This window comes from Alosa pseudoharengus, unplaced genomic scaffold (assembly GCF_046254945.1).
Source record: "Alosa pseudoharengus isolate Yale_2024_CS ecotype anadromous, Long Island Sound unplaced genomic scaffold, YU_APseudo_1.1 YU_APseudo_1.1_scf_16, whole genome shotgun sequence".
Taxonomy (NCBI): Eukaryota; Metazoa; Chordata; class Actinopteri; order Clupeiformes; family Clupeidae; genus Alosa; species Alosa pseudoharengus.
The window spans coordinates 20,899,355-20,913,292 of NW_027468630.1; the positions used below are offsets into that span (position 1 = coordinate 20,899,355).

The 13,938-nt window shown below is 41.5% G+C and overlaps 1 protein-coding gene across 3 annotated transcripts; it reads right to left on the reverse strand.

The window, feature by feature from the left end:
* Positions 1-3,882: 3,882 nt before the first annotated feature.
* Positions 3,883-13,533, reverse strand: LOC143125708 (retinol dehydrogenase 11-like). Of its 3 annotated transcripts, none has more exons than XM_076287405.1 (7): positions 13,267-13,533; positions 8,934-9,074; positions 8,416-8,607; positions 7,057-7,218; positions 6,787-6,903; positions 5,950-6,163; positions 3,883-4,202 (listed from the first exon to the last, which is right to left on the reverse strand). In XM_076287405.1, exons 1-7 carry the CDS (start codon positions 13,337-13,339, stop codon positions 4,106-4,108), a joined length of 996 nt encoding a protein of 331 aa, XP_076143520.1. In that variant the 5' UTR covers positions 13,340-13,533; the 3' UTR covers positions 3,883-4,105. The 3 variants fall into 3 exon arrangements, with proteins under 3 accessions (XP_076143520.1, XP_076143519.1, XP_076143521.1); XM_076287404.1 differs by having other exon boundaries at positions 8,934-9,077; XM_076287406.1 differs by lacking the exon at positions 13,267-13,533 and adding an exon at positions 13,173-13,260 and having other exon boundaries at positions 8,934-9,077.
* Between the last annotated feature and the right edge of the window lie 405 nt (positions 13,534-13,938).

Sequence of the window (13,938 nt, forward strand, 5' to 3'; positions counted from 1 at the left end):
GCTTGAAATGTTTTAAATTTCACAGGTCTTTGAAAACCATGGTAGTGATGATATTCACATGCCCATAATGTATATTTGGCATAGCGCCACCACCTGGCAACAGAAAGAATGGCAATTACATTGATGTTACATGATCAATTTTAACATACTCCTCCTAGACGGTTTGCCGGATTCATGTGAAATTTGGCTAACATTATTCCAAGATGTTGCTGATGTTAAATTGCGAAGGGATTTTTGATATGTTGTAATATGTCATGATTTTAATATCTCACCATATAAACTGGAAATGTGTCATATAATCACAGTGCATTGAATGAATGGTCTGAAACTTCTCAGGTTAATAGATATTATGATTATGATGATATCCAGACACCCAATGGGCCTGCCTGACATAGCGCCACCCCCTGGCCAAGTAGGAAATGTGCCAGAAATGGACAATGCCTTAAGTGATTGATCTGAAACTTTATAAAATATTGGATATCATTATTGTGATGATATTCACACATATAATTCACATGCCTAGCATAGCGCCACCATCTGGCCAAACAGGAAATATGCCAGAAATGCTCTATGCTTTGAATGAATGGTCTGAAACTTCTCAGGTTAATAGATATTATAATTATGATGATATCCAGACACCCTATGGGCCTGCCTGGCATAGCGCCAACACCTGGCCAAGCAGGAAAATGTGCCAGAAATTGGTAATGCCTTTATTGGTTGATCTGAAACTTTACAAAATATTGGATATCATTATTGTGATGATATTCACATGTGTAATTCACATGCCTAATATAGCGCCACCATCTGGCCAAAAAGTGTATCAAAAATGTTCTTTGCTTAAAATGAATAATCTGAAATTTCTCAGGTTAATATATATTATGATTATGCTGACACACAATGGGCCTGCCTTGCATATTGCCCCACCTGGCCAAGCAATTAAATGTGCCAGAAAATAACATGCAAAAACAAATAACACACATATCAAATATGTACATTTTACAAATGCACCACGTCGGTGCTTTGTTGGATTCTGAAATGTCATGGGTTGCGGCCCGCAGGTGCTCGGGCCCGCCATTGCCGCTTGCGGCTATATTTACAAGTATTATTATTTTAACTTTGTCTCAGAGCGTTTTCCTTTTTTGAGGTGGTTAAGATGAGTGAAAAGTCTTGAAATTTGGCACACATATCAGGTGTCACGCAAAGCAGTTAGGTACAAGAGCTTGGCCCTGGGCGTGGCCCAGGGACTCAGTAGCGCCCCCTTAGGTGATTGAGGCAGTGGTTGGCACATACTTTCAGCTAGACGCATCAAATTCGGTAGGTGTGTGTATCTCCCCAAGATGAACAACTTTCGTATGTACAATGCATTAGCCACACCCAACAGGAAGTGAGGTATTTGGGATTTTGTGCGGACTAAAATGTGATGAATTGTGATGCCAAAAGAGGTTCTTCCCATCGGTGAAAACGCATGAAATTTGGCACACACGTCAAGAGGTACCATGAATACACAAAGCCTTGGCACTGAGCTTGGCCCAGGAACTCCATAGCACCCCCTTATGTCACTGTGACTTGTGGTTGGCATATAGTTTTAGATACACACACCAAATTTGGTGGGTGTGTGTAACTCCCAAAAACAATCGACTTTTGAATTAACATGTCATTAGCCATGCCCACAGGAAGTGAGGTAATTGGGATTTTGTGCATTGTGGACATGATCAATTTTAACATACTCCTCCTAGACGGTTGATCCGATTCATGTGAAAGTTGGTATACATGATGCCAATATGCTTCTGATTCTAAATTGTGAAGCTTTTTTTGATATGTTGTAATTTGACGAAATGGCAAAACTATGAATTTTAATACCCTTCCACATAAACAATAAATGTGTCTTAATTCACCATGCATGGCTTGAAATGTTTTAAATTTCACAGGTCTTTGAATACCATGGGAGTGATGATATTCACATGCCCATAATGCATATTTGGCATAGCGCCACCACCTGGCAACAGAAAGAATGGCAATTACACTGATGTCACATGATCAATTTTAACATACTCCTCCTAGACGGTTTGTCAGATTCATGTGAAATTTGGCAAATATGATGCCAAGATGTTGCTGATGTTAAATTGTGAAGGGATTTTTGATATGTTGTAATATGTCATGATTTTAATACATCACCATATAAACAGGAAATGTGTCATAAAGTCACAGTGCATTGAATGAATGGTCTGAAACTTCTCAGGTTAATAGATATTATGATTATGATGATATTCAGACACCCAATGGGCCTGCCTGGCATAGCGCCACCACCTGGCCAAGTAGGAAATGTGCCAGAAATGGACAATGCCTTAAGTGATTGATCTGAAACTTTATAAAATATTGGATATCATTATTGTGATGATATTCACATGTCTAATTCAAATGCCTAATATAGCGCCACCATCTGGCCAAAAAGTGTATCAGAAATGTTCTTTGCTTAAAATGAATAATCTGAAATTTCTCAGGTTAATTTATATTATGATTATGATGACACACAATGGACCTGTCTTGCATTGCGCCCCCACCTGGCCAGGCAAGTAAATGTGCCAGAAAAAACATGCAAAAACAAATAGCACACACATCAAATATGTACATTTTACAAATGCACCACGTCGGTGCTTTTTTTTTAAATTTATTTAACCTTTATTTAACCAGGAAAAGTCCCATTGAGTTACAGTAACTCTTCTCCCAGGGAGTCCTGGCCAAGACTGGCGGCAAAAAGTTACAAAAAATATATATAGCTTTGTTGGATTCTGAAATGTCACGGGTTGCGGCCAGTGCTCGGGCCCGCCATTGCCGCTTGCGGCTATATTTAATTTTTCTTTCAGTCCACGGTTCCATACCATTTAAACTTGCTGCAAATGATCAGATGTGTGAAGCACCAAGCATAACTTATTTTGGCAGCTAATTGTTGAGGAGGCCCATAGTTTGAGAAAAACTGCAGATCATAGACAGAGAGAAAGCATAATACTCTGAGAACAGTAGCCAAGGGCATTTCTGCAGAAACAACAAGTGCCTTGGTGCGCACACCCCTGCTTTCACTTTGACTCCCTGCATTTCTACATTGTGACAAAAACTGTAAGTCAATAAATTTTCGTTTAGCATAATGTGGTTACAATTATCATTTCAATTCTACCTCAAATCTGATCACTGCAGACATTATAATACAGACCCAAGCAGCAGCACAGCCTTGAAAGACGCACTTAGAATTTGATCAGAGCGGCTCAATCAAATCAACAGACCTATTTGTGTCTGTGAGTGCGCGTTATCAGAGCCTGCCCTTATTAGACATACGGTTCCAACTCTTTACGTGAGCGTTTATTTCCATATTTGACTTTTGTTTTAATCTGACAAAAAGTGTGGGGGATAGAATTGTGTTCCAGCAAAAGTGTGTACGTTATAACACCCACATCCCCTACGCTTGCTACGCCCCTGGAATAGGCCTACTCTCTTGTTTTAGAGTGAATGAGAAGTTCACTTTAATTGGCAGTTTAATTGCAAATATGAAAAATAACTAATGCTGATAGTAGATCTTGCTATCAATACATATCTACAAATAGAAGTTTTTGTTTCAGTTACCAACTAAGTGTTAATACCTCCAATGGAGCTGATATGTGATTCAGCTGAAAGAGATGGAGAAAATCTTTCTTGTATGTGTTTCTCATGCACACCAGAAACTTAAAGGGGCTGGCACTGGGGCTGGTGCACACCAAAAAGGTCGTTCTTTTTACCCATGTCCCTTTTTCGGCTCTGTAGATTTTTATTGCTTTTCATTGCATGAATAATTCAAAATAAAGTTTCTAGATATATAAGATGTCAAATAGTTGACACAGAATTGTTTCTGGATTTCTTTTATCACGCCAGGAGATGTGAAATAAATTGTCTGTTTATTCCATCACAGATAACCCTTACATGTGTAATGTTCAACACCAAAACTATATCTGTAATTATTGGCATCAGTTAAAAATAATAAACTTATAAAAAGTCATATTGAACAAAGGTATCCGCAAAAGTAAAAATGTCAACAATGTGTATGTGGTGTGAGGAGTGTTTGAGAATGTGTCTTCTTTTAGGCCAGTCCCACCATGGAGGCACTGATGTCCCAGAGTTTCTTAGCTGAAGCATCATCACATGCCTGAAGTTTTGGTTGCTTTGGGGCACAGTCACTGCAAACAAACAAACACACAAATAATTAAATGCTTACCTGGAACAATTATGATGCAAAATAATGAATTATTAGTCTGGGGCACACACTTATCTGTATATATGTGTATATGTGTATCTGATATGCACACTGTTTATTAGCAGTTCTGTCTGATTTCTGTCTCATTAAATCAGTCCTAGAAACAATGGTGTCCAACCTCTATCGGTCGCTAGGTTGCTACGATGTTTGTTTGTGTAAAATACTGTGTAATGCCAGAGCCCGTCTACGGAGAGCCTTGCCACTCCATATTAAGTCCCATTGTACCGAATTTTGGATGCAGTTCCACCAGAGTTCCACTGGGGGCGATCGCCATGAGTGCAGAATGAATGGGAGTCAATGGAGCTAGACGGCTAAATTTGTCTCTTTCACCTGATTGTCGTTGACAAATCTCAGATTTGATTGTAGTTTGTATAACTTCAACATGGGTTATAGGTCAAAAGTTGAATGAACGAGTACTTATGTCCTTTCGATTTCTTACAGGTTGGGTCGTTGTTGCACATAACACGCTAGCATTGTGCTAATGAATGACGTCATTGACACATTTGAAAGGCTTTTTAGAACAATTAAGTGATTTTAAAAAATATAATACTCAACCAAGTGTATTTTCTTTGCCTCCCCTTTCGAATACAATACTCAAATTACTTGAAAAAAAATTATATCCCGAGAAAAGTGGATTTTGAGGGGTACAGCTCCATAGACCTCCATGCATTCTGCACTCGTGGACGAGCGCCCTCATGTGGAACCACAGAAGGAACTGCAACCAGTTCAGAAACCGGAAGTTTTCCGAGAGTGGCAGTTCTCCCCTTATTAGACATTCTCTGGTAATGCTTTGTTACAAAACTGCAGTGCTAGCACACCCCCAATTATCACCACTTTTGTTCAGAAATTCTAAAACAACGATGCTTTTTAACACTTCAAAATAACATTTGCTAAATGAACCTTACATTTTTCAGTAGGGCATAGGTGTGTAGATTTTAACAAAATCTGATTTGGTTCTTAACGGGAGCATTTACTGCCTGAAATATCCGATTTTGTTTACCACGCTCTGAGTTATAGTGCTGGCCTGATGGGTCTCCTATTTACGCTGTTTCAACGGCACATGAACGGTTAGACTCTCGTCATTAAATTAAAATTCCACTGGAGCTCCAAGCGGTTGTGTACATGCAGCCTTACAACACTCTTTACAGCTCTTTGAGTCACAGTAAAATGTAATTTTGGTAGGCTACATGGCTAATTTAGATACACCTATGGTGTGGGTGGTTGCGTTTCTTTAGGAGTCCGCCGTCTTGGTTTGTATAGAAATGGATATTAAGTGACACATAGGCAAGACGGCGGAAATACAGGACCGACAGTAATAGGGGGAGTTCCGATATATCTGTTAACAATTGCTAATAAGAGACAATTGCTAACAAACTTTTTGCAAAGCATTTTGTTCTGACAACTTGTTAACAACTGGAATGCATCCAACTCGTTTTTTTACACGAATGTGACGTCATTCCAAATTACAACTGCAACTGGAATGCAGCATAACTGCTCTACCACACCCTTGATTCACTTAGCCGTAGGTATGATCAGCTGATCAGGGGTGGCACATGTGTTCAATTATTTTGTGTGTGTGTGTGTGTGTGTCTGTTCATTCATGAGTGTAGGCTATACTGAGCTACTGATGTATGTCTAAAGTATGACTAAGTGTGTGTGTCATAGCTAACCTGTAGTAGAGGCCGTTGACATTCTGCAGGCTCTCGTCCACAGCGCAGTAGATGGTGGTCTGCGCTCCCTCCCACGGGGACTTGACGAAGGGCCAGAGCAGCATCAGATGTGCATACTTCATCAGCTTCCAGAGGGACATGGACTGGGTCACGTGGCGTCCCAGCTCAGTGCGGATCGCACCTGGGTGGAGGCTGTACGCTGTCACCCCTGTACCTGTATGGGACAAAGGAGGTTGTTGCTCAGGAAGAGTCTGTGGGTCTTTATATACAAAAATTGTTTGATGTTCACAGGGAGAAGAGCATTAGGCTACTTCTCTAAAAGAGTGACGGCAGACTCCTGCCCCAATGTGTGTGTTCACATACAGTATAAACTGGTATTTTGGGAAGCCAGTAAATTTAGTAAAATGTCAAAAAAAAACATTGAACGTGACATGCAGCACAGCATAAGGTGTGTAGCGTGATGTACTGTATAACTTGCATATCGGAAGTATGAATACCACTATGACCAGGGGCGCTGCTAGAAAATTTGAGCCCTATGATAGACAATAATTCTGCCACGCCCCCCCCCCCCCCCCAATAATATAGGTGCTCTCTGGGGGTCCCCTATCAGTGCTGGGCCCTTAGAATCATTCACACCCTAGTGGCACCCCTGCCTATTACAGCACATCAGTGGTATCATCTATGGGTGTTATTTTCAAAACATCAATGGCAGGAGAACAGATTGTGATTTCAACCCCCCATTCTGCCTCCGTCTGTTGAAATGGGACAGTCGTCCCGCGTGAATAGTACGAGTGAGTCAGGTGAATCAGTGACGGTGGTTGTTTGTGACCCACTCACCTGACAGTCTCCAAGCCAACTCTCTGGTGAAAAGAATGTTGGCCAGCTTGCTCTGACAGTAGCTTATTATGGGATCGTAGTCTTTATCCAGGTGAATGTCATCAAAGTGCATTTTACCTGGAAAGATGAATGAACATCTTTAAAACTACAGTAAAGTATATTCTGGTAAAAGTGGTGGTCATGTTTAAAGTTAAATGACATGATAGTCAGGATTAGTGTAAAGTTAAATGACGTGATGATCCAGTTTAACGTTAAATGTATGTAGGCTACCATGCTCATGGCCCAGGCTGGACACGTTGACCACACGGCTGGGGGCTGACTTCTTCAGCAGGTCCAGCAGACTGTTGGTCAGAAGGAAATGACCCAGGTGGTTCACCCCAAACTGCATCTCAAAGCCGTCCTCTGTCTTCCATTTTGGACACATCATGATACCTGAAAGCAAACAGGTGAGCATGAGGGCATCCATAGCTGGCATAAGGCTTCAAGGGCTTATATGTCTGGGATGACCGAAGACAGAATTTCAAATATTCTGTCTTCATTTTGCCACTTACAAGGCATGTTGTGAATACAACTTCAAATGATTTATATAAGTTCACAGACATAATATCTCCTTTCCTTCCTCCTTTCTCTTAAATCTAGCTTGACCTCAGGACATTTTGTTTACACTGTTCAATAGAAATAGACCACGTAGACATGAAAACGCATCATTTTGTATAACCATTTGATAAAATTTGAATATGTTGAGGCCAGAACACATGGCTCTATCTGTCTACCTTGAGTCAAATAGACCTCTGAAGTTTGCCTATATTAAAAGGAACCAAAGCTGCCATCTTTGCCCATATACGGAGATCCGAGTGTTAATTGAAGCCAACAATGGCAAGTTGCATTGCAAGTTAGCTCTGGGGTGGCAAAGATCTAAGTTTACTGAAGATCACACTACCCACTTGAAGGCAGAGGACAAAAGTGTTGAGCAAAACGTCTGCATTTCAGACTCTTTCGTCCCCGCGAGAGTTTTAACAGGTGCAATAATTCAAATTCCCCATGTTATTTTCCCATAGAATACAGCAACTTCAGAGGTCTATTATCAATACATGTCTTTGACATGTATTTATATCTGCTAATGTATTAAAATATGCAAATGATCTCATTAACTATAAGCTACATGATACAAAAATATCCCAAGCAGAAATGGATTATACGCGAAATGTAGGATCAACTGAGAAAGTTTGGTAGTGACCTTAAAGGTTGTATCAGCGATAGCGGGGATACGTCACTTCTGTTGATGTTCAAACAAAACAGAGAGCTAGCTCGCTACTCCCTCTCCCTCCCTCCCGTGCAATTAAAACTCTCCTAAACGCGCATATCGTCGGTTAGTCCTTGAAACACTTTATTTTGCCTTTGAGTGGGTTGCCAACCCTTGTTGGTAGCAATTGTTTTTGTGTACAGATCTCGGAGCCTAGGCTGCCTGCTAGCGGATCATTAGGAAAGATTAGATAAATGTGATCATTTATCTTTGGGCTTTGAGCCATAAAAAATACAACCTTTAATCAGATCGTTGCAGGTTATCCCTTTCTAAAATGCCAAGGAACATGACCACTGATGGGTATTTGTGCTTTTGTAGGAGCACACCTGCATTGTTGATGAGAATATCCAGACGCTCCTCACTGGCCTTCACATCAGCGGCTAGTGCGCGCACAGACTTCAAGGAGGCCAGGTCCAGCTGCTTTACCACCACGTTCCCATTCCCGCTCCGTTTCCGGATCTCATCCGCAGCTCGGTTCGCCCGGCCCATGTCTCTACATGCCAGAATCACCCTCGCACCTGGTTTGGACAAAATAGAGGGAGGATGTGATTGTGTTGAGAGGATTCGTTTAGAGATTACCAAACTGAGTCATAAGTAGACAGCACAGGCTACAGCATTAGACAGCTGAGTCATCTTGAGTTGTGTACCCTAGACTAAAGGTTTTACAAAGGTGTTTAAAAACAATAGGCCCATGTCATTATAATGGGTGTGTCATACTGTATGTGTGTTCATTCATAAAAAGTTTAACACAATCATTTATCTAAAAGCTGAGTCATTGTATGGGTGTGCTAATGTGTGTGTTCATTTATAAAAGACGACGAAGGTGAGAATGTAGCCTACTGACCTCTTCTGGCCAAGTCCACAGCTGTCTCCTTCCCTATCCCTGTATTCGCTCCGGTGATCAGCACCGTCTTGCCATCCAGTCGGGCTTTACTGCGACAAACTCTACCAGCCATATGTCTCCGTAGTGCGAAAAGCCCAGCACCTACTAAACATGAAGATAATGTGTTTGGTTAGACTAATTATGACCGCCGCTATGGTAGCTAGCGTAGCCGTCATATAGGGATTGCACATGAAACTTGATGGACATGTAGCCCAACTAGATAGATAGATAGATAGATAGATAGATACGTTATTGATCCCCAGGGGAAATTCAAGGTCTCAGCAGCATACATACAACACAAACACATTCTCTAACAGCAGAAAGAGTAATTAAAGTATATAATATAAAAACACAACTAAGCAATATAATAAGGACAGTACAAGATAAAGAATATGCTAAATATACTAAATACAAATTATACTAACTGACACTTAATACAATATATAAAAATATACTAAAATACAAATTACAAAAATACAAATTATACTAACACTTAATCTAAATCAATTCTAAAAACAGTATCCACATAGTGGTGATTAATCAATCAGAGGCGCTTGCAATGGCAATGACTGAAGCAGGGACTGATCCTGTGATTTCCTGTACATAGTAAGGTATGGTAAGGTGCTCTGTGTGAATGAGTGACATGGTGGTAGTGCAATGGTGATAGTGGTCATGGTGATAGTGCAAATGAGTAAGACCAACAGTGCAACAGTGCAACAATGCAGAAGTAAGTAAAGTAAAGTCTATATATCTATATATTGAACTATTAAGAAAAAGTATAAGTGTGGCCACAGTTCGGCTGTGGCATTGAGGGGGGGGGGGGGTTATGCATATGTGCAAATGTGCTAATATAGCACGCAAACAGTGAGGCATAAAGACAGTGGTACAAGTGGCTAGTGGACAGACAGTGCCAAACATGGAGGGGGTGAAGAGGCAGACAGACTATGCCGAGAAGTCTATCTCTCCTCTTCCCTTAAGTGAGGCATTGAACAGTTCAATGGCCCTGGGGACAAATGACTTCCTCAGTCTGTCCATTGTGCAAGGCAGTGAGCGAAGTCTCCAGCTGATCAGGCTCTTCTGCTTAACAATAGTGGTGTGGAGTGGGTGACACTCATTGTCCAAGATGTTGATCAGTTTGTTCAGGGTCCTTTTGTCAGATAGTGAAGTGATGTACTCCCACTACAGAGCCAGCGTTCCTTACCAGCCTGTCAATTCGCCCCGCGTCCTTCTTCCTTGTGCTTCCTCCCCAACACACTACTGCATAGAAGAGGACGCTGGCAACAACAGACTGGTAAAACATCCTGAGGAGCTTACTGCACACATTGAAGGACCGCAGCCTCCTCAGGAAGTACAGCCTACTCTGCCCTTCCTTGTAGAGTGCATCAGTGTTGGCTGACCAGTCCAGTTTATTGTCCAGGTGGAGACCCAGATACTTGTAGGTGCTAACCATCTCCACATTGACCTCATCAATGTGGACTGGTCGCAGAGTGGGCTTAGACCTGCGGAAATCCACCACCATCTCCTTGGTCTTTGAAGTATTAAGTTGAAGATGATTGAGTTTGCACCATTGCACAAAGTCCTCCACCAGGCTCCTGTACTCCTCCTCCTGCCCGTTCCTGATACACCCCCCAGGGGTGCATCTGGGATCTGTGTGTCTGATGGCTGTTGACTGAGGTCGTTGTCACCTTATTGTTTGTGATCGCCATGTGGGGGTGGGGTGCAAAATCCAGTGATGGTGGGGGTACGATAGCCTGTGATGATGGAGGTGAGTGTTGCACTGGTATTGAGGGGGTGTGAGGGTGGGGGCTGGGGGATGGTGAACAGACCACCGCCATTGGAGCTGGAGCAGGGCAGTCAAACCTGTTGTAGAAGTGGTTCAACTGGTTCGCCCTGTCCAGGTCCCCCTCCACAGAGCTGCTGTTCTTCTTCAGGCCAGTGATAACCTTCAAGCAGTCCCATGTCTCCTTCAAGTTGTTTTCCTGCAGCTTCTGTTCCACCTTCTTTCTGTAATCCTCCTTAGCTTCCTTCAGCATGAATTTGAGTTCCCCTTGCACGCGCCTCAGCTCTGCCATGTCCCCCTCTCTGAACGCCATCTTTTTCCTGTTAAGAAGGGTCTTGACATTACTGGTTATCCAAGGCTTGTTGTTGGGAAAGCAGCGTACAGTTCTGGTGGGAACAACAATGTCCATGCAGAAGTTCAGGTAGTCGGTTGTGCACTGCGTGACCTCCTCCAAGTCCTCTCCATTCTGTAACACACTCCAGTCAGTACACTCGAAGCAGTCTCTCAGAGCCTCATCCACTTCGGGTGTCCACTTCCTGAAGGTGCGTGTGGGAACTGGTAGCCTCTGTACTTTGGGCTTGTACATTGGCTGGAGATGAATGAGGTTGTGGTCTAGACTTTTACGGAAAAATTTCATTTGGGCCCCAGGGGCCACAGAGGTTTTGAACTGCACCAAATTTAATGTGTATGATTAACCTGACATCCTCTGGGGGTACAGTATGCCACGTTTTGTGGAATTTCATCCATGGAGGCTATAAAATAAATGTATTTAAGACCACAAAAAGTCACAAAAAGCATCTGAACTAATGTTCATTCCCAAACACCAACTATAGTATCCTTCAGTTTCAAGTAAGGAAGAGCATGGTTTAGGCTTCAAAGGCTTAAGCTGGGACGATTAGTCGATGACGTAATCGACTACATAAATTCGTCAAAATGAATAATTTGTAGCCATAACGCACCCGTGATCTAGGCTACATCCCAATTTAAACCAAAGATTCTAGAGCGCACTTTGAGAGTGTATCCAGGCCAGGTTTGTTAAGAAATCCCATAGGCTATCGGTCAGGCTCTATAAGGAGATGGAGACAAATTGAGATGACACACACACATGCACACACGCATCCAAACGCAGACACACACACATGCACATGCACACACACACACACACACATCCACACACACAAACACGCACACAGGCACGCACACACACAGGCATACCAAACAAGCATACACAAAACAAAAGTTTCAAGAGTGGGGGATGGAGTAAATAGATACAAATTGATAAATGTGATTTATTTTTGCGGAACGGATGTACAGGACTGAGCGGCAGTCATATTTTGTACCGCTATGCGGTACATCTAGTTAGAACAGGAGTTGCGATTTATGTCCCATCATATGTGACTGTCTTTATAGTCTAAAGTAGTTGTGCAGGAACTGGGCTACATTCATTATGCATGGCTTGAGTTTGACATCTGATTTTGGGCAGTGGGGGGTAAACAGAAACAGGACTCAAGCCTACTTCAGTTCAAAATAATAATGAGTAAGAATAAGTAAGTAAGAGTAAAACAAACAATAAAGGCTATTAAAATAGTGAGTTACTTCACATTTTGCATTTTTGTAAGGCATTCAAACATTACCAGGCAAAAATGGCAAAATACTTTTTTGCTGTCTAAATGACAAGGAACTTCAAATTAACACACTGAAACTGAGAAAGCATGTGAGGGTAATTGGCGAGGCAAACTAATAACTGTAGCCAGGAGCGTAGATAAAGTAGGCAGGGCAAAGTATAACTGTTATTCCTTGTCATTTGGAAAGCAAACAGTTTGAATGCTCAGCCAGGGATGTAGGCTACATTCAGGGCTTGTGGAGTCAACCAAACAAAAAAATAATAGCACTTTCTGCTTCTTGATAATCATACTTCATCAAAATATGGTGGATATTTTGATCTCCCACAATTCTTTAGATATCTATTGTCAAGAATACAGATGACTGATATACAGATGACTGATGTATACAACCACATCCCCGAGTTCATAAACAAAACAATTGTATCAAGCTGATATGAGGGCAAAGCATGGCATTCAATCCAAGAGCGTCATTCTGTTCAGAACAGAAAAATAGAGCGACTCAAATAATTTTGCAAGATAATACAGAACATCAATAAAACATTATAAACTTCTGAAAGAACAATAAAAGATATCCATATCTTGTGAAACAATGACCATGCAAATACCTATTGCTGCTCTTAACATGGAACTGAAAAAATAGTGCAGAATAAACTTATCTCTAAATAATCAAAGAGCTCTGTTGACTAAAATCGGAATTGAGATTAACATCTTAATGGTAACATATGAAGTCAAGTCAGCAATACACAAGAAAGAGTTAAAGCTTAAATGCTGAATCATTGCCCAGTAGTTTCTCACTTTGACTGAAAATGTCCTCTATAGTTCTCAGAGTTGTTATAGTCTGCTAAGAAAACATCAGAAGCGGCTGTAAAATAGTTGACTGAGAATTTACCAGCTATGACAATTGTCGGTCCAGTTGCATGCTCATTCACAAACTGCTTCATCTGGGAAATGTAGTCATCCATTGTCCCAGACAGTGTAGTAGTCCAAACCAATTAGAAGGAAACTGGATATACTGTAGTTTGCGTCTGACCTTCTGCTTGTTGCTACTAACACTCACTTTTACTCACACCCTGAATTTGCGCTTCCTTATAAAAACAGAATCTACTGTTGGACTTTCTCTTCCTGTCCAGCTGCAGGTAAACAGATGACATATGAGGTACGCTCTGACTGGAGTTTGATCTTCAAGCACACCTGTGTAAAACATGCTTCCCTGGCCAGACCAATCACGCCGCTCCATTGGGCTTTAGGGCGGAAGTGTTATGTAAAGTGAGCCTTACAAGTTTTGCCCCAGTGCCCTTGCAAGATGTTTCTGCAGATATTTAGGTACTCCTCCTTATAGCAAAAAAGCAAAGGAGCTAAGCTATAAGAGCTACAGCAAAGACAAGAAGTTATCAAACTAAGAACTCTGGTATCATGTATAGGACTAAGCTTGTATCTCTTCAGCATGATTCTTACACCAACCAATCATAATGAAACACAGACATAACGTGAATAATTCCCCAACAAATAGAGGAGGAAACAAATATTTACCTTAACTCTGTTTACTTAAAAAGAGGACTCT

Bases quoted from the DNA above. Each gene is read 5' to 3' on its own strand.
- LOC143125708 (XM_076287404.1), bottom strand. From the start codon at position 13,339: ATGGATGACTACATTTCCCAGATGAAGCAGTTTGTGAATGAGCATGCA. The intron at 7,219-8,415 runs GTGTGCTCCTAC...GTTTGCTTTCAG, and splicing joins TATTCTCATCAACAATGCAG to GTATCATGATGTGTCCAAAA. The intron at 6,904-7,056 runs GTAGCCTACATA...TCATCTTTCCAG, and splicing joins CAGCCTGGGCCATGAGCATG to GTAAAATGCACTTTGATGAC.